This window comes from Scomber japonicus, chromosome 22, assembly GCF_027409825.1.
Source record: "Scomber japonicus isolate fScoJap1 chromosome 22, fScoJap1.pri, whole genome shotgun sequence".
Taxonomy (NCBI): Eukaryota; Metazoa; Chordata; class Actinopteri; order Scombriformes; family Scombridae; genus Scomber; species Scomber japonicus.
The window spans coordinates 3,851,858-3,873,799 of record NC_070599.1 but is presented as its reverse complement, the minus strand read 5'-3'; the positions used below and the strand labels follow the sequence as shown (position 1 = coordinate 3,873,799).

The 21,942-nt window shown below is 37.9% G+C and overlaps 2 protein-coding genes across 2 annotated transcripts in view; both read left to right on the top strand.

The window, feature by feature from the left end:
- The first annotated feature begins 180 nt into the window (after positions 1–180).
- kcnk7 (potassium channel, subfamily K, member 7) lies at positions 181–3,478 on the top strand. Its single transcript, XM_053343914.1, has 3 exons — positions 181–517; positions 1,702–2,097; positions 3,228–3,478. The coding sequence occupies exons 1-3, from the start codon at positions 181–183 to the stop codon at positions 3,476–3,478; spliced, it is 984 nt and encodes a 327-aa protein (XP_053199889.1).
- A 10,722-nt stretch (positions 3,479–14,200) lies between these two features.
- Positions 14,201–21,942, top strand: part of ehbp1l1a (EH domain binding protein 1-like 1a) — a 47,099-nt gene continuing 39,357 nt past the window's right edge. The window contains exon 1 of the mRNA XM_053343858.1: positions 14,201–14,438. Coding sequence (XP_053199833.1) covers positions 14,335–14,438 — 104 coding nt within the window. The 5' untranslated portion in view covers positions 14,201–14,334. The remainder of the gene's footprint in view (positions 14,439–21,942) is intronic.

Sequence of the window (21,942 nt, the reverse complement as noted above, 5' to 3'; positions counted from 1 at the left end):
TTGTACATAGCTGATGTTTTCTAAGAATAAAGCTCTCACAGTTGTAGCTGAGTTGACCCAGTATCTTTGTGAACGTGTGTGTGTGTGTGTGTGTGTGTGTGTCTCTGCTCTACCTTTCTAAATATTTAAAACACACTCGGCTCTCAGTGTCTTGTTTCAGTCCGCTCACAAACAGCAATGATGTCCCGCTTCACGTCCTCTCTGGGACTTCTCTGTCAGGTCAATGCGTTTCCCTTCCTGCTCCTCAGCTACACACTCTTTGTAGTGCTGGGAGGTGTGGTGTTCACAGCGGTGGAGATGCCGGTGGAGAAGGAGCTGAGGGCGGAGGTGGAGGAGCTGCATAGCGTCTTCCTGCAGGAGAACCAGTGTGTAGAGGAGAGCAGACTGATGGAGCTGCTGGAGGAAGTTCTCTCTGCTTACCATGGCGATGTCTCTGTTCTGAAGGCCGACGCTGACCAGAGCAACTATGACATCATCTCATCTCTCTACTATGTGATTGTTACTCTGACCACGATGGGTGAGACACAGCACAGAGAAGAATGAATGAATGAAACTGTCATATTCCTCCAGATCGACTGATTTATTGTTTAATCTAGAAATGAAACATGATACAATTGTGATAGTTAGTCATACTCTCCTAGAAGTCAAAACTACATCTTTAAATGACCAACAGTCCAAAACTCAGATACACACATGTACAAAGATACAGTTTTAAATAATCTTCTTTTTCAAAGTACAGTGATTAGAAGTAAAAAAAAAAACAGAAAACATATAGTGCTCGCAGTCGCCCCAAATAATATATTCTATGCTACCTTAGTTCTCCTCAGTAAATAATAATCATAATGCATGTACATAATATATCACCTTTTAAAGAAATAGGTGCTCCAAAAAATTCAAACTTTTTTTTCAAAAAGTAAAAGCTACAACACAAAGCTATTTATCTTGTTTGTCTCCAGGAGTGAAGGTTCAGATGGACACCACTGTAATGTGTGTGTGTGTGTGTGTGTGTGTGTGTGTGTGTTCACAATGTGGTTAGCCTATAGCTAATAGCATACAGACTGGAAGCAGGGGGAATTAGCTAACCTGGCTCTGTCCACAGTTTAAGAGTACATCTACTAACACATTTAAAGCTCCATCATTAAAATGTTATATCTTTATTTAGATCTTTTATTTAGTAAGTAGCTGGAAATATTTCTTTTCTGAGCTGTGTAGCTTCTGAAGTCTGATCATCACAGATATCAAGTTTGATACCATTGATCATGTACAGAGACCAACACCTGTGTTTACTGACTGGATCCAGCAGGCTGTACTATAGTAATTATAACTGCATGCAACTAAACCACAAACCAGTTTGACATGTTTACAGTGTGTCTGTATGTTAATCAGTGAGCTGTAGATGTGTTACTGACTGCACAGAGATGAAATGAAAGAGTTAGTTTAGTGCATTCATAGGGGACTATTTTCAGCGGCGGATGAATCCACATTTGGTTTTCTAGTGAGTATATCTGGCAGCAGGATGGTGTGTGTGGAACTACAGTGTGTGTGTGTGTGTGTGTGTGTGCGTTCATGTGATGGAGGAACCTGGTGCAGCAGTGTGACAGTGCAGCTCTACAGTACATACATACATTTATAAATACAGTAATAATCAATCTTATAAGATTTATTGAAATGAGAAAAATCTCTTCTTCTCTGCCTCCTCAGGTTCTGACTCTTACACTCCCAAATCTGACGAAGCCAAGCTCTTCTGTATCTTCTACTGCACCCTTGGGATCCCCCTCACCCTGTTCCTCCTCACCCTCCTCTCCAACCTTCTCCTCCCCATCATCACCTACGCTCCCGTGCACCACCTGCACACTCACTGGGCCCTGCCTTACACCCGGGCCACCGTCACCCACGCCGCCCTCCTCTCAGTGCTCCTCCTCTTCCTACTCTTCCTCCTCCCCTCCCTGCTGGTGTGTGCGGTGGAGCCTGAGTGGAGCTTCCTGGACGCTCTCTTCTTCTGCTTCCTCATCCTGAGCACTGTGGGTCAGGGAGGGAAGTGTGTGGGGAGAAGCTGGAGCCCAGCAGCCAGAGACACACTCAACCTCCTCACCACATGTAAGTGGAATCATGTCATCAACTTGTAATGCAAGTGTATGTGCCCAGATGATTTTATAAAGTATGTGTGATATTATGTTTTGTTTGTATAGAAAAATTTGAAATACACAGTAATAATAAGTACAGAGGAATATGATGAGGGGGGATTGCCAAAAAACCCTTTCAGGGTAAAGGCAAAGTTTTTTAAAGTAGAATAAAGTTAAACACAAACAGTAAAATAACCACAAAATTGCAGTCATTTATTTATTATATGAACATGAAAAATATTTATTGGACTTTATTGGATTAAGTAGGCGGTCCTGGTTAGTTAAAAAATAAAAAGTGATTTCAAGGCTTTCTTAAACTGCTGTGGGGACAAGTTCACACTATGTGAGGTAATACATTGTTTATTATAATGTTTATTATTAATATAATGGAAGTAACAGACTGAACAGATGTTTCAGTTCAAGGCTTTGTGAGGTGAGTTAACTCAACATCTGCTCTCTTGAGATATGGTTATTTTTAAATTAAATTTGAAAGAAGGCAGGCAGACAGACAGACAGACAGAGAATTATACATGTAAATGACAGAAAAAAAGACCAGATGTGTTTTTTGAGAGAAATCTTGCAGAAAGTAGATGGGACAGCTGACCGTGGGTGTGAGGGAAGAGAAGCTTTAAAAAAAAAAACAATGTAGCCTTTATTTAAGCAGGTTAGTCCCATTGAGATCAAGGATCTCTTTAATAAGGGTTCAGATTGTAAATTATTCCATATTATAGCATCAGGAGCCAAAAACCTAGCTTTCTTCTCCCCCAATTTATAAAACATATTATTGCAGATTTAAAGGTAACAAAAAAATCACAGATAAACTTTTGTTTTTATGACTGTTAGCTTCATGTTAGCATTTAGATGTGGCACCACTGTAAGACAGAAACACTGTAACTAGTGAGATGAGCTCATAGTAGTAATAATAATAATACTGATGTTTGTACATCAACCCATCTGCCTCAGACACTTTTGACCAAAAAAAGCTAATATTTTCATCAAATATTATTAATTTATTAACGTAATGTAAAAAACAAAAAAAACAAAAAACCCCATTACATTTGAATAACTGGCCCAACATTTCAAACCTTCCTCCTCTCTCCACAGGTTATCTGCTGGTGGGCCTGGTGCTGCTCCTTACCTTCAAGGAGACCATCCTGCAGGTTCCTCAGGTGCGTGCGGTGATCAGGCTCTTCTCCGGTGCGCAGTATGCAGAGCTGGAAGGCATCAATCTCAATGAAATGACACTGAGTGAAGACACCTGTGAGGAAGAGCCTCAGTACTTCTCATCCATCTGTACCGTCTCCTCTGCTCCTTTACAGCTGATGAGTCCATGTTCAACTCTCCACACCACCTGAGCTGCACTCAAACCTGCTCACAACCCACCTCTAACCCTAACCCTAACCTCCCACCTCATTCATCATTTAAGTTCACTTCCAGTAAAGCTGTACGACCACAAGAGTGAAATATTTCCTGTTCACATCTGTATTTAGTCTTCAAACATCATGAGTGCAACACTGTGAATGATTTAAACAGCTGGGCTCAGAAATATGTAATCAGCACAGTTTAACCAAACCTCACAGTAGAATGGGACTAAACTGTTCACTATCACATAGAACACAGAGTTGATCATGTGTAAAGTGCAGAGGATTGGAAAGTCTTAAAATGCACTGAATCAGCTTCTTCAAAAAAGATATATTAAAAAGTCTTAAATTAGATTTTTTTTTAATGTTTAATATTTTCTCTTGCCTGTCACAAGCAACTGTAGCTGTAAAAAGTGTTTGTTTTTTTAAAACATCTGTTTATTACATTTTGTTAGTTTTCTGATTGGATAACGCTGCTGTTTGTTTGGTGGAAATCTTGTAAATCCATATTTGATTTGGACATATGAGGTTTCTGATAATGATCATAATTATCAACATCAATAGAGTGGGTCAAGACTTGTGTTGTAGTTCTGTAGAGCCTGACCAAAAAAAAAAGTATGTACATTTTTGTCTTTTTTTGTCCTTTCTGGTCAACAGCCCTTGAGCACTTACCCAGATTGCCTGTATGGTAAATCCAGCAGTGGTTGCACAGCTGGATCACCAAACTTGATAACTAGATACTATTTATGATTCTTTCTCTCTGGCAGGTGTGATATGAGCTCCTCTTTTTTAACACTGACCGTACCTGTTGCACACTGATAGTCACTCCAGATGTTTAAAGCTGGGTGAACATGTACTGTACAGGATTGACCACAAGGTGTCACAACTAACTACATGAGAGCTGCATCAGGTCTGTGGATAGACTGAAACATCCACCATTACTTTAATCTCTCTGCTGTGTTGATATCAATGTGTATAAATGACAGGCTGAAGCTGAGTGTGTTTAGTACAGATAAGCAGGGTGTGGTGTGGAGTGTCCCTGCGAATACACAACCTCACACTGTTTGTTCATCTGGTGCCTTATCAGACTACTCTCTTTAGTTCAATGAATGAAATGAGACATAACAGAAAAAGTGGCACAAACTGAACAAACAGATATAATTAAATGAAGAGAAAGCAGATACTGATAGAAAACATCAGTACAGATGTGGAGTTGTGTATGTGAGTGGGAGTAACATGTGTGTGATAGTGTGCTCTGTCTGTGAATGTCTACAGAAGGAGGGAAAGAAAATGTAAATAATAGGATGGAATGAGAGATTAAAAATGACAGCATGAGAGAGAAAGACCAGAAAGGGTAAAAATAGAAATATACATATATGTATGTGTATGTATGCATATTGGCAGGCAGCCAAGAGCAGAGCAGCTTGGTTCCTCCTCTGGCTGTTTTCTCTTTTCTCCCCCCCCCCCTCTCTCTCTCTGTCTCTCTGACTCTCTTTATTGTTGTGTCTCTGCCTTGGGCCATGCTCTGACCCTTAGGAGGGGGCTGCTCCCAACTTTCTACACTGCACTGCTCCCAGACCATTGTGGAGGAAGCCTGTCCACTGTGAGTAATCAGGCTTATGTAACTTTATAGTGCTAGTTATTATTGTTATTATCTGTATTTCCCTCTGTCTCAATTTTTCAAACCTTGAAAAATTCATATTCAGTATTCTTCTAATGATACTATGAATCATTACTTGTCTTGACTTAAATGATACAACTGTTATTCTGTTGGAAGCAGCAGAGGTTGAGATATCCAGATGTTTCATCCACTAGTATGAGTAAACACTTGATCCTCTACTTCCAACAATGCAACTAAATATTGCTGCATCATAGGGGAAAAAGAGAAGAGCAGTCAGCTGATCGGAAGTTGTTGTATTTAGAAGGGCATGAAGATGAATAGTGAAAATCTAATGTACTTACTGTAGTTGTGTGCACTGTATTAACAATCAGGTGTGCTTACTGATGCTTTCATAACTGATAAAAAAAATGATAGAAGAAAAAAAACAGTTTGGAGTTGATATTTTATATATTGACATCCACAGACTGTTTGGGGTCAGTGCATTTAGAGTGAATGCCCCTTTAATTAAGCATCTAAATGAAGGTGCAGACGGCTTTACTTGGATCTTGAACAGAGGCTTGTTTTGTGTTCTCCTACTATGGCTGTGTTTGTACAAGGCACAGAGGACTAAAGGAGGGAGCTGCCATGAAACTGAGTTTGTGACCAGCACTGCCAGCTTTCGTCCCTGCCTAGCAACGCACACACACACACACACACACACACACACTTTATGGTAATTAAGACTAGCCCAAATGTCAGTTACTTATCAGCTTTTAAAAATATGAAAATCTAAAGTAAAAGTAACACGCAGTACTTATAAATGACTACTTAAGCAGTAGTGGGTGTTTACATGACAGCAAAGCTACATATTAAGTTGTTTGGGTCATGGCAGGAAAGGAAATCTTGGCATATAATTTCCTTTTCAGCTGAGTCACTGTGAGTGCCTTCTTTGTCTTCTTCCTCCAGTCATCAGTCCTCAGCGCTGTGCTGCTGCTGCAGATACAGAGACACACAGATGACTGATGGTCATGACAGCCTTGTGATGGCGGGTCACTTGACACATGAAGCCTGCTCACAGCTCAGTCAAACACTGTGGTAAATACCAACAGCTGCCCTCAGAGCTGCCTGTGAGACTCCATCTAACACCACCGATCAAAGCGTTGGTCGCATGATCCACACCAGCTGCCTGAGAGGAAGTGAGCTGTTGTTAAGAAGCTACTGGACACAACTGACCACCATAACTGTAACTGTTAACCTCCAACTGCTGCTTCTGCTCTTACTACCAATGCCAACTTTAACCCTTACATACTGCTCATATTCTGACTCATAATTAGTCTTTATACCAATTCACATTCATATATGTCCCATCAGTCATTAATATGTTTGATTCATCTTGTGGAAAAAAGACATTCACAAATACTATTTTATGGTCCAGGAGAACATTTGATAGAATATGATGAATACCACAACATATTTGAATGCTGATTTTTCATTTTTCATTAAAGAAATAAAATAAACAGGTCAAATTTGTACATTTGTATATATAAAAATACAAAAATATGTAATTTATGTCCAGTTTTGTAAATTGTGGGTCACATTAGGAAAAGTCCAGCTGAAAGAAAGAAATGTGAATAGAGTATTTTTTACAACTCTCCAATGTAAAAATTCAAATTTGAGGTCAAATGTAATGCTGAACAGTATGTAAGGGTTTAAGCTGCACAATCAATATTTTTATATAAACAAGTCAAATGATTCTGTAGTTAAACATGTTGCAGTTTACTGTTAAAAGTATAAAATAAACCAGGAATATCTCTGTGTGTGGAAAGAACAATATAGTTAACGAATGGTTAAAATTACACAGATAAAAATACTTAAAGCTGCACTAATTAATACTATATGGTACTATATTGATTGTGAAATGTATCACAAATACTACGACTACTACTACTAATAATAATAGTAATAATAACTTTATTTATATAGCACCCTTCATACAATCAATGCAGCTTAAAGTGCTTTACAACTAAATAAATGACATACACAATGTGCTTCACATTAAAATGAGAATAAAGCAATGTTTTAAAAAAAGAACAGAAAAGAAAGAGGGAAGAAATATAAGCATTCATGTAATATGAGATGGAAAATAAAAATAACAATTTTAGAATAGTAAAATAGTACATAGTAAAAGTAGCTAAAAAATCAATAAAGAATACAGCAAAAGGTAAAATCAAGTAAAATACAGCTATTAAAAAAGTGCAGTAGTGACTGATAGAAAAGCAAGTTAAAAGCCAAAGTGAAGGGACAAGTTTTTAGATTTTTCCTTAAAAAACGAATGACTAACTCCCAGAGAATGATCACCAACCCTGCAGAGCCCCGCTGCCATACAGACATTTATTTATAGCTTCTTTTAGCTAATTGTTTTGGTTTTACAGCCTGCAGCTTTACAATTGGACTTTCCTGTTTTCTGCTTTACTGTTCTCAGCTGTGCTCAGTCTACTGTCTAACTACAGTCAAGACTGCATTAGTACCCCCAGGGGCCCCACAGCACTGAAGCTCATGTTCCCCTAACAACTTTAATTTTTATTCTGATTGGATAACACCACTGTTGGGTGGAAACCTTGTAAGTCCATATTTTATATTTGACATACTGGGTTTTCAGCAGTGATCATAAGTATCAACATCAAGTGAATGAGTCAACCTTTGTGTCTAATTCTGTAGAGCCTGCACACATTTTTTTCTCCCATCATTGAGGGCCCCAGATTGCCTGTATGGTAAATCCAGCCATGACTCCAGCAGATTTGATTGGCAGCTAAAGAGCCATACATATTACTCAGGGACTGGTGGTGACCAGAACTGAGCAAAAAGAAGAGTAAATATTTGTATCCAAAAAGACATCCAAAAGACAGCTAATGATGTTTTTGCCAGCTGAATGTGTAAAGAGGCTGTAGTGTGCCATATCAAGCTTGAGAGACCACAGTTGATCAAATACGCACGATTCTATCTTGTAGTGTTACGACACCAAGCGGCCAAAAAACAACAACAGTAAAACGTATGTAATTCCTAGAAATATCATTCCATAGTGTAATCAAAGGTCATCCATGTGACTGTGTTGCATCATGGCTGCAGAGATGATCTTCTGTGACCTTATTAATATGGTGGAGTATGCTCTTGCTGCTTGTCGTCCCCTCTGTGCTTCTGACAGACAGCTCACAGGTGTTTGGCTTATCCAGGCTATATTTACAAAAGTCATATATAGAACTGTGGGGTATGATGGTGGCCCGCAGGGATCTGATTACTCCACCAGTGGTAAACTTCAAGCACATGTTCGTCCTTACCTAGAAAGAATCTGATGTCTCATGTTTGGAGTATTTATTCATTAGGAGTTTTATTCTTTTAGGTGTTTTAGTGAGCTCTAAAAGAACAGCACAATTTGTTGTAATTGCTCTATTTATTCAATTTCTGATTATTAAAAAAAGGCAATATTTAATGTTTAAGTTATTAGTACTTGTCATTTTTATCTCCTGGCATTTCTATATTGGTGTATCTATGTATTTAATTGTCCCAGAACTATACATTTAAAAACAGTCAGAAAGAAAGACACTGTTGATTTCAGGAAATTCATTTATTTGCCTTCTTTTTGAGAATGAGTTGAGAAGATGGAAATCAATCTCAAATCTGTATATTCAGTACAGATCCTGAGATAGCATGTGGTTACCCTAGCTTAGCATAAAGACTGGTAGCAGGGGGAAACAGCTAGCCTAGCTCTTTCCAAGCTTCTGAAAATACTCTTGCCAGTCCAATGATTAACATGTTATGCCTAGTTTATGCGTTCCACTTGCCTCCCAGTCTTTATGCTAAGCTAGGTTAACCACAACGCTAGCTCTGTACTTAACTCAGACAGTCTCACACTCTAAAAGAAAGCAAGAGTATCTCTGCAAATATTGAACTAGTTCCGTAAAAAATCAGAGAGAAAGTAAAATTGGTGCGTTACAACAGACTGTAAACTCCCTCTCTGTATTATGAAGGCCATTAACATCAGTGCTAGCTAAACACTGCAGAAAATTACATTCACCAACTTATGAAAATATAGAATGAAATTAGAAGTTATTACAATGTCTGCTTCATTTTTCCTCTGGTGTGTTGTGAACCTCTGTGACAGTCCCATCTGTCTGCAAAACTTCCACTTAATATTTCACCTTGTCAACCACACAAAAGTGCCCCTTCCCTTTTTTTTGCCACCCTCAGCTCTCTGGGGCAAACAGTTGCCCGACATGACATTTCCTTAATTATTGTACAGTTATGTAATGAGATACACTTCAATATATCAGAGGAGGACAACTTTGACTGGCCTGCATACTATTAATCATAGCTGTCACTATTGGCCTTCTGTGTTGATCAAATAACACTCAATCACATTGTAAACCCTGGCCTCCAAAACAGGATGCACACCAACTGGTGGGTGGCCTGCGGACAGGAAGTGGATTGTTTAGGAAAGGGTTTACATCATGGTAACCACCATTACCCCCTCCTACGTCCCATTAAACCCTTTAGAAGCTCATTAGACATAAAAAAACAACAAAAAAGCTTTGTAGCTCCTGACAAGTTAATTTTGGAGGCACTTTGCTCCTCTGGTATGTCTGTAATTCAGGGTTATTTTACTCTTGATCAATAGCTTTCTATACGCAGGAAAACCCCTCTTTAATGTGATGCTATCCACTCGTTTCCAAATTAAGTGGTGTCACTGAACTAGAGGAACCAGGAAATGCACTTCTCAGAATAGTTTGTCAGATCAACATGACCTCACCACAGTAGATCACTGGCAAAACACCAACTTTAAAAAACTGTTATTCCCACATGTGGAGACTCCCCTCCGCTCTTCCTTCATTCTTGCTGTATTTTTACCCACCCAAATGCAGCTATTTCCCAGTGTGCCTGCTGGGAGACTGGGAGGGTTGAGGGACACTGACAGGGGTGGTTCAGTCCCTTAACGGAAACACCAGGGACTGACCTGGGACTTGGACCAATCTCTTAGCAACAGATGAAGATTAGGACAGCATGTACTGAGATCATGTGAGACTACAAGTCTTTTTTTTTATCAGCTTTGCATCTTGTCCAGTCAGTATTATCCACCTCTGATATCAGTACTGTATGATAGAGATTCATGCTGATTCATTTAGATTGTCTGTGTTGAAATGAGACTCTTGCAATAGAACATGCTGACAGAATTCAACCATAGACTGTATATAAGACATAATTCAACACGAGTCCACGTGAAATTCTGTTTTGTATTATTATTTCTTATACTTTGCTTTCTCATTAAGTGGGTTAGAGTTGTTCAGTCTGAGCTCAAACTCTGTGAAAGTAGAAACTATTTTATTGTATAATATAGAAATGTAATAACAAAACCATTCAAGGTACCACACCAACACACTTGCTGTTGGTAGCTTTGTTACCCTGGTATTTTGTATCATCATCAATACTCTGATGGTCTGATTGTACTTGCTATCCTTTGACCTATTGTCAGTTCAAAATTGTGTCCTACCTTTGGTACATCCATGCTGGACGATTCCTCATGATGTACATTGAATGCTAACACTCAATACTAATGCAGGGTCAATCATGTAGCAATGTGGAAAGTAAAGGTGTTGAGGTAGTAATGGTGATAGGAGTATAGTTTCCCATCATGGCTCCCCATCACAGACCTGCAGTTAGTGTTTGCCTTATAATTAGCTCTACCGATAATGTTTCCCTAACCGTAACCAAGCCTTTATTTGCTATATAAACACATTCTTTCCAAGGTGGTCTTTGAAATAATGGCATTTTATTTAACATGGAAGATTACTTCCTATTTCCAACCACAAGTCAACAACGTTTATCTTACAACCCATGTCCTTCATTGTCCCCTAACCTTAACCATGTGATTGTAACCATGACAATGTTACAATCATTTTGACCCAAACCAAGATCTTCTCCTCAACCTAACCCAGTTGTTTTTGTGTCTCATCCTAACCAGACATGTGTTCTTACATTATTAAACAACATTAACAGTGATTTGTAACTGTTTTGGGATGATGTTGTCCTGACTGCTGATAGAGATGTGAGATCAGAAAACATTTCGGTGTGTTCCTCTGGTGTGCATGGACCCCCAATGTATTTTGTAGTTTAATGTTAAGGACTCGTTGGCCAGGGAGCACCCCTCTTTCCAGAATTTTAAACATATATTATAGATATTGTTGAGAATAACAAAAGTCTTGTCTGGTGATGTGGATTTATTGTTATGCTGACGACACCTTATTGTATGTCTCGTTTAATCCAAAAGTTTTATAGTCTCGATTTTATACACTGCTGCTTTGCTAGCATGAACTGGACAATTGTAACTTGATTTTGATCCAAACCTCAACTTCAATCAGAACATTTAGATTCTTGTTCAGTCATCAAACATATTGCCAAACTCCCCCAAAAAAACGTAACACATGGATATCTCTTCAGTCCTGACTGGGTTAATGTGGCTCTCTTTTTCTGCACCAAGACCTGCTGGAAACAAAATGACTTTACAAGTTCCACAATCAACATGACATCTAATATTCTACAGTTAATCATTCTCTGCAATTCTTGTTGTATTTCATGTATTTGATATGCACATGTGAAGCTAATCCGCTGTTGAAAAAAAACAACAGGCCTGGAAATGTGGATCTGTCCCCTTTGCCTCCATAAGGGGCACTTTGTAGTCCAATCAATATAACAATCTATATACAATCTATTTTGGAAACTGGTAAAAGTATTTGTGTGTAGTTTATTTAGAAAAGAAAAATGTACTCACAGATTTATTGTTTGCAGACTCCAGACAGGGAGTGTCATGTGGCTTGAAATTCATACAGTGCAGTTGCATACTACCATTGTAGCTGTGGAAATGAATGATCATTGTGTTATTTGACAATATCAGCATATGTAATGAGAAAACAGGGAACTGAAACAGCTTCCTTATGCAACTGCAAAACAAAAGTCATATTTGTGTGATGCATGTTCTCTTGAACTAATGTAAACATTCCCCCCTGTAATGTATTGAATATGGAGAATCAGATAAGAACACATTCAGGGACTAACCCAGTTCACATTGAAGTTAAGTAAAAAGTACCCAAACCTTTTCTGTCTGTACTAATCTTACCTAGAAAATCATCTGATTTTATAAAAACAATCCCCATTAATTTCCTTCATATAATAATATAATAATGCTGCATGAAATTGACCATATGAACTGCATAAACTAATCACCATCCAAAATTTGAAACTCAACCTAACTCATCCTAACCCTTAACACATTTTGAAAAAACAAAAATTGAATATAACTGATTAAATTGGAATGGTTGCCCTCACTTTCAGAGGGACTTTGTGTCTTTAAGCCATCACTTTTTCCCCCAGTGAAAAAGCTCAGATAAACAGATGTTAGATGAACACGATGGAGCATTAACATCTGCAGAGGAGTTGGTGGTGGAGGCAAAAGCAGAACTAAAAGGAAAGCCACTAACACAACTATGACTAAGAATGCAAATAAATGTCTGTCCGATGTGTAAATAGGCTCCTGTGTGCTTTCATTGTATTAATTCAATGAAGTGATAATATATCAGATGTTATAATTACAGCTCATGGTGCCGCCCCCTGGTGCCCCCCAAAACATCACTTAAAGATGGTTAAAAGATTGTCACTGTGTTGTAACTTGTGATCTTCCATTTCATTTTTTTCTTAAATTAGATGAAAGCAAGGTTAGTGGACTTGTTACTTATGGGACCCAATACAAATATCTCATAAAAAACATAATAATAAAGTATGAAGTCAAAATATAAATGCTTGATATGGAATTTTTAATCAGGGTGTGAAGCAAGTGTTTACATGTGTGTTCTTAGAGGCTACATTTTATTCCCAGCTGCTCTGTGTATCAGCGACTGATTATAAATAGACTCTGGGCTAAACTGGAAAAGTCCCTCCAGCTGAGGGGGAGTCATGACAGAGGAAACTTTCCTCTGACAGACTAACAGGTGATTTGTTAGTATTCAGTCCTTGATAATATCCCTCAACACAGCTTCATTGAAAGTCACTCATCATGGTTTGGCTTCTCTCAGGCCTGTGTTTGTTTCATTACATTACAGTCCTCATTATGTTACATAAGTAAGGAAGGAAGAAAATCATTGCTATTATTTATTAGTATATAAAAGCAAATGATATCTGTGTAACTTAGCCCTTACAGTCGCTGGTGGCTTTCAGCTAAATAGATTTACTCAAGATTATCAAATTTGATCCTCAGTAGTATTAAGCCTGATATTACTATAATATCCTTGTGTTGAGTTACAGTACCCACAGATTCAGTTTTGCTGTGATATTGCAGCTGTACCCCTTTTTATGTCTATGACAGATTTACTGCCATCATTTCTAAACTTTGGTGACTTTAGCTCGAGCATCACATGTAACAACATCCTATTATTAGATGATCCTGCAGATTATGTAGTCATAGGTGTCACTTGTACAGCATGTTATATTGCTTAATATCATTTCTGCTGCGTCAAACCAGCCGCAATTAACTAGAGCAAAACCGGAAGTAAGGACCTTAAAACGTTTAAATTGTCCCATCTTCCCATTATTACAGTTTTAAAATAAAATAACCGATTTATAATGTCTAATTTCATTCTACAGTTAATAACATGTGAATGGATGAGTACTTCATACTTGTTTCTATTGTTTCTGATGATTTCTTTAAATTTACCATTTAAATAATACAATTAAGACTTCACAATTGTATTCGTGACAGTGTACACATTCATGTCGGTTAATATATTACAAATGCGTAATATTTACAGGCTGAAACGTCTGTTTCCTGTTGCCTCCCCACACATAAATATTATTAAAAAATAATCTAATCATAGGTCGCTTCTAGACTTCGCAAATGTCATTAGACCTGATGGATCAGAGTAATTTCGGGGCTGGTTTAATGACATTTCTTTTAAACTGAAAATCTTTATTGTTCCGGTGTATGTTGGTGAGCTTGACGCCAGCTGCGACTTTAGGCGTGTGTTTGTTTTGCAGACTGCGTGAGGAGGAGAGAGGGAGGGTGGAGCCGGAGTGGAGCTGTCAGCGGCGCAGGTGGAGTTTCTCCGTCCACTTCCACCGGTAAAGTCCCAGCAGAGGAACACAGGAGGATACACATTTCTTTTCTATGAAGGCTGGTTCACCGTGTCTGTGAGCTTTGACAAGCCCGACCATGACCTCGGTATGGAAGCGGCTCCAGCGGGTCGGAAAGAAAGCATCCAAGTTCCAGTTTGCTGCCTCCTTTCAAGAGCTGATGATAGAATGCACAAATAAATGGTAAGTAACACTAATAACTTCTTAATACACAGCAAATGTGTTGCGTTTCCTTTGATAGAGCCATTATATTGTCTTCTACCAAAGTGTTAAATGATTTGCAATCTTTCTTTTACCGCGATAGAATCATACCAAACTCCATTTAGAAATATGAACATTTTTCTTTATGTACACCACACAATAAAACTGCATCGAATGACCATTGGACCGCGTTCAGCATATATATAGGTCAATAAAATGTGACCTATTATTGCTGGTTTGTTATTCTATAATAATTACTATTTTCCTTCATACACAAATGGGCGGAAGCGAGCAGCATACACAGTTTCTAAAAGTTGACTGTTTTGAAATGAAGTGCTGTTTGGACACATAAGTGCATTTTATGTATACAGGGCTAACATCAACATAACACAAGTTATCTCGGAACACTTTTAACGTAAAGCAGATCTAGACTGTATACTTTAATTAATTTATAAGCATCAGACATTCCTCCTTAAGCAGCACCCGTGACAGCGGCAGGAACACTCTCCTTTAACGGGGAGAAAGCTCGAGCAGCTCCGGGCTGGAGAACCGGGAGACTACTTTGACTAGTTTGAGAGATCAGGACTGACCCATCAGTCATGTCTGAGGCTGCTAGACCATTCTCTGCGATTCTTCACTTAACTTCTACACAATACGTGCTGTGCGTGACTCATTCAGATGACAGGACCTTGCTTGTTAGAGAACAGTCTTAATCTGTATTTTAACTCGTTATATTCAACCAGGCAGGTACGTTTTTATGTAAATCTGCTGACACTGCTAGGTAGTGAGTGATGTGTGTTTCAGAAGTGAGAATCCGCCCCCATCACTTCCGGATCTGCTTTTTTGATACACAATATTATAAAGCGGGTGTGACATCCTGCTGCCATGCTCACAGCTGACCTGGTTGTAGGAAAGAGTAATCATCAGGTGTTGTCAAGATAAGGATGGATGTGTTCATTCACACCATCAGCACCACCTGGTCTGCATTCAGCACCACCACCACCCAGCCCTCCAAACACTCCTCTAACCTCTAACAGCTGCACCCCTGTTCTCTTATTCTGGGTTTTTTTCAACTTTTATATATTCTGATCAAATATATGCACACTGTATATGCTTAGTCTTAAAACTAGACTTTTGACACCAGGTCCCTTTAATTGACATGTAAACAGGATTAGGTAATAATATTGGATCTACCTGACCTATCTTGATGTAATACTTTAGAGGTACCAAATAAATAAATAAATAAATAAATAAATATATAAATAAATAAATATATAAATAAATAAAAATGGTAATTAATGAGAGTAGGTACAGTTAACTGACACAGTGTGAACCTGGGGGCTTTTTGGGGAGGAACTGAGGAAGTTATCTCCAATGATGCTGCAATGATCATTTGATGAATGAAACCTCATCAGCAACAATTTTGATAATGTGATGAACTAACAAGGCAAAAAAAAAAAAAAAAAAAAATCTAATGTGGGGATTTGCTGCTTTTATATCATATAAATGGAATATTTGGGGGTAGTGGACTGGAGATGTCACACATGTCTGGATGATTTTATGACATTTTATAAATGAAAGAAATAATTGATTATCTACAGAATAGGCTATTCTGTAGATAATCAACAGATGAATTGATAAGGAAACTATTCATTTAACTGGTATTATTGAAATGATTTTAATACTGATGATATAATACCTTAGTCTTGGCAAGATAATAAAACTGTATATACATTCACACCTTTAACAGAAGAAACCAATATTGTTAAATAGTTAAATAGTGTGTAATGAACAGGAGCAGCAGTTGTGTGAATAAAATCCAGACTGAGGTATAAAGTATAGGTGAGAATCCTAAATGAGCACTCACACCTGGTTATGTGGCAGAGCTCTGTTTGCTCTGTCGTTACTGTGCTTAGTCTGTGTCTGACTGCTTGAGTCTTGGCACTGCAGGAGTTCATTTAATTCCATTATCATTACTCACGTTGCAGTCAGCATGTGTTTCCAATCCTCCAGCCCTGGCTTGCATATCGTGGCCTCCCTTCCTGTCACTTAGTTTACGTAATTCTCATGAAGTGTTAAACACACCGACCTGTATCAACACGTTTGTGCTCCTGGCTGATCCCGTCATACAGTCAATCTGCCCACTCTGTGTGAGAATTGATATATTATAATTGTTCTGTATTACAGTTATTATCTGAGGCTCACAATAGTATGATATGACATGTTAAATAAATAGAGAAGTGAGACTGCAAGTGTAAGATCAATAGAACAGAGGGTTTTAAATGGAGTATATGCAATCAGTGTTTTTCACCTAAGTCAAATATGATGAGTGAAAGTGATCAAGATCAGTAGTATGATTCACTATTATGATTTAAGAAATTACAGACTTCCTATTTGTTTTTATTTGGTCGTCATGGGGATTTTTAAGGTTTTTTCCTGGAGGCTATTTGGTCATTTGGGGTTTTTCTTAAAAGAGTTTAATTTTACGCTGAAGCTCATTTCTACCAGGAACAAAAAGATGAAATATGAAGACTGACCAAAATAAAAAACTCATGGTAAGAGAAAATAATGTAATAAGATAAACCTATTTGTCTTCCTGCTGACTGTGCGATTTTTGTCCTCCCTGGCTCAATATTGATTGGTCTGGTTTGACTGTTTATAAAGCATAAGGTATTATCCCCCAATTATATGTTAGATTTTTTTGGTCAACTTTATTCCAATTTACAGGTTACACACCTGTTTTGTGGGAAATTCTGGTCAATAGGCCTCATTTAAATGAAACTATACCTCATTTTTGTGTTTTTGCCTGTTGTCCTCGGGTCAATTTTGAGCCAGGAGGACAAGGGTAGGAATGATGAGATTATAGTATAATGTAATGCAATATATAATGTAACGGTAGTCAGCAGGTACAGTGCTGTGTAGTTTTTAGTGTGCCTGCCTCTCATGACTTCAATCATTTTGGTATTGACCTCATAATTGGGATTAAGTCATTTATTTTAACAATAAATTAATAATATCTAATAATTATGACTTAGTAGGTCACACTCTTGAATTACAATGTACATCTTTTTTTTTTTTAAATAATTTCTAACTTTTAATCATTTTTTTATTTTTACTGGCAGAAATGAGCTTCCATACTTTCACCTATGATTGAATTGAACAGAATATCGTAGAGAATATGATATTTCTGATCACAGGGAACTGTCTGACTGGCTTCCTGAGGACTAAATGTGATCACACAGGGTTTAATGATGTTAATGATCATTTAGCTGTATTTGGTAAATGTCTCAGTATTGGTTCGTGTCTTCATACAGTGATCCCAAAACCAGAGAGTAGTTCTTGAGTAACTGTGACATCTCCCACCAGAACAGATCCCACATGTTCACACTTTATGTAACATCATGTGATTCTGTGAAACCAAAGAACATGCAGCAGCCAGGCTCCAGCCTCAACTCTAATATGAAGTGTGTCATTTTATCAGAGTGTGTAAATGACTGGCTGATGGTTGTACTGTACTGTATGTCTATTATTATGTGTGACAAGAATGAATCTTATGGATAAAACATTGAAGAGACAGAAGTGAAAGCAGCATAATCATAACTCCCTAACTCTATACTATAGTGTAGTCCTACTACTAATACTACTACTACTAATACTAATATACCACCAGTGATACTACTGAGATTATTGGCTGGTAGGTCTGGGTGATATAGATTAAATCAAATATCACTATACTTTTGACCAAATACCCCGATATCGATATCACAACAATATTGTAAGGATGACTTTTGGTGCTTTCATAAAATATTTGCACAATGAGATTTTTGATAAATAATCATCAGTAAATTGAATACAATGACAAAGTGGGTAAAAAATAGAACAGCTAGAACAATCTTGTACGTTCATAAAATGACTTTAAAACCAGGACAAGACAACACTTATGTCATATCATGATATCTAAATTCTAAGACCATATCTAGTCTCATATCAGGATATTGATATAATATTGATATATTGCACAGCCCTATCAGCCGGTATATCTGTATTGGAATTTTTCACTCTCTAACATTGGAATTGACATGCATCCCAAAAATCCAGTATCTATTGAGCTCTAGAATAAACTACTACTTCTACCAAAGTATTCATATAACCTGTACTAAGCTACATACAGCTACCACTGCTACCACTGCTACCACTGCTACCAATGCTACCACTGCTACCACAGCTACCACAGCTACCACTGCTACCACTGCTACCAATGCTACCACTGCTACCACTGCTACCACTGCTACCACTACAATCTGTCACTGTCATGATGAAAGATGGAAAGATGGATATTTGTTGATTTATTCTGACTGATGAAACATCTGCTCAGATTATTACATCATTCAAATGTTGTTGTTACTGAAGACACCAGACTATCTTCACTAATATAATAATAATAATAACAAAGGTGTGTGACACAATGGATAATATAACAAGCTTTTAAAATACAACACATTGTTAAAGATGAAACCAAACAGCAGTGGTTAGTGAGCTCAGAGTTGCTAGCAGCTCCACCAAACAGTGATTTATAAAAACTTCTTATATCAATGATGACTATTTTTTAAAACAATGTTGCCTATTGTCTCTTCTCCCAAGTAGTCTGGGAATAGTGACACAAACAGGTCCAACATGGTAAAAAATTCAAGCAATCAGATGATCAGACAGGTTCAAACAAGCCCAATGATCTAAAGCACTTTATTTTGAGGCCAAACTGAAAGTTAAAACACTTGAATTATCTCCAGTAATCCCTCACAGGCCTTTTTCACAGCACACATTTGACCAGGTCACAGTAGGAAAAGAACAGGTATGATGGCTGGAGTCTATATAGCTGCTTAAGTTTCAGGGTCCTGATATTTTGCATGCTGGTTCACTGTCACACATCATAAATGACTGGGACACTTGAATAGATCAGAGACATCATAAAGGTTGTTATGGCAAGTCAAACCTTCTGCTGTGATAAAGGCACTAGGTCAAAGTTGAAGCAGGAAGTGGATGTGTAAACTGTGATGGATGTTACAAGAGACAGCATATTTTCACTTTCAGATTGTTTCAGTTTCACTAATCTGTTTATTTATTTATAACCTACTGCTTGTGTTTGTAGACCTGTCACACTGAGCTGAGTCATGTAAGTCAAATGTATTTATATAATGCTTTTCACTGACATGTCACAAAGTACAACACATACAAAGAAGATGATACAGCAATACACACACACACACACACACACACACACACTTACATAGAATAATAATAATGTAATGAGTAAAGACAAGTAAAAGTGTCATCTTGTTCTGAGATCTCAGTAGCATTAGAAACAATGGCCAAAGCTTTAATAAAAAGAAATGACCCTATAATCATAATCCCAACACCACAGCTCCCACTCCCACTAATAAGAATGAGGCTGTCCTTATTGTTTAATCCCAGGAATTGTAGAGATTGTTTATTGTATATAATATTTATAGATTGTTTATTATTTTATTTATTATCACTTATTACAAGAATACTGTGTCAATTTTGTATTTCCCTCTTACCTTATCCTTATAATCATATTTATTTATACAGCACTTATGGCACTTGACAAGACAGACAGAATAAAATGCCAAATACAAACACATTCCCACATGTGTCTTTCAAGTGAAATATGAGTAAATCAATAAATAAAGATTGGTAGAAAGCCTTATGATAAGAGTGAGTTTGCAGAAATGACTTAAAAGAAGATCCTGAATTTACAGGTGGTTCCATAATAGCAGAAGCTCTGTGTCCTTTAGTCCCCACCTTGCATTAGCAGCAGTCCTATCTGAGGCAGGTTGATAAGGGAGGAGTAGCTCAGAGATGTAATCTGAGACCAGAAGTACTTCAAACGTAATTACTTGGATCTTAAAATCAATTAAAAGAGCAGCTGGCAGCCAGTCTAATCTGAGGCTTTGACACTGCACACTGGTTCATAAAAGTCTCCAACTCCAACAATTGTGCAGCAAACAGTAGGATTACATCGCTCCAATTTTTTTCGCTGGATGACCCTGTTTTTATTTCTACCCATGCTGTCATCATTGGCACACACACTGTTCCGACTCAGCGCTCTCATTGAAGTGAATCAGGTGGCGGTGTTTTTCTTTTTCCCTAGCAGGTGCAGGAAAGCAGACAGTACAGCGAAGGAGACGTCAATCAAACAAAGTCCTAACACAAAGGCCAATCAGGCAGGATATGTAAAAAAAACAAAATCACCTGTGAGGTTGTATCATGAGGGTGTGAAGGGCTTTAACGGTGAGGAAGTCATGGGTGACATCACAGACAGTATGCTTGTGCTTTCTGCGGTCTATGACAAGAATGTGGAAAATGTGGATGAGCTAGAACCGATCAGTAAAAACCTTTCACATTCAACAGCAGACCAGTATCAGAGGGTTTACACAGTCTAGTTAGAAGCTGTGAGGTCAACAACTTCCTACTAACCTCCAACACCTTCTACCTCAAACACATGAAAACAAACACCAGAGTTATATTTGCAGCCACCACGTCTGATATGATGTTATGATGTGTGTGTGTGTGTGTGTGTGTGTGTGGTGGATTTCTGTTTTAAGAAATCATACTCTGCAAAGCTCTCATCTACACACCACCAGAGCTAAAAACACTATTGAAACGTCTCTATGATAGATAGTGCAGCAGGTGTAGGATTGCGATTAAGCCTCTGTGAAGTTCATGGTGGTTCATGGCAGACATCTATTTCTGTTTTCTCTCTCTCTTTCTCTCTCTCTCTCTCTCTCTCTCTCTCTCTCTCTCTCTCTCTCTCTCTCTCTCATAACCTTTCTAACCAATCCACACATTTGTTATGAGGCTCATGCAACATTAGACGAAGGCCTAAGTTTACTGTTCCCACAAGGGTTTAACAAAAAGTAGACTTTAAGGAGCCAATATTGATAACAGTGATACCTTTTATTTTGAAACTTCCAGAAATATCAATTTATTCATACCATATCTAATGAATGCAATTTTATTCTATCTATTTTCACAGTTAAGACCAACATTTGTATGAGTCATTGTAAGTAATGGTTGAGATCTGGGTTGAGTCAAGCAGCATGAGCACTCGAGTGTTGGGACAAGGTTGTAAACACAGCAAGAGTTTATCTGGATGATCCGAACAATAACAATCCTGCTCCAAAATACTTGAGACACGAGATCCACCTGAACAACAATAATACACACACACAGCTATCCTATACTCTATCATTCAGTGTTGGGACCTCTCCTGTCTGTTATTTACTTCCTCCCTCTTGGCAAAATCTTCCAACATTATGATATCCATTTCACTAGTGTCCACTTAGCCTACTTCTACTCTCCTCTCCAGTACCTTTACTGCTCATCTTCATGATTTGCTGCTATGGAAGACAAATGAGTACATAACATTCAACAGTAGTGAAAAGTTTTTTAAAAGTAGTGTGACATG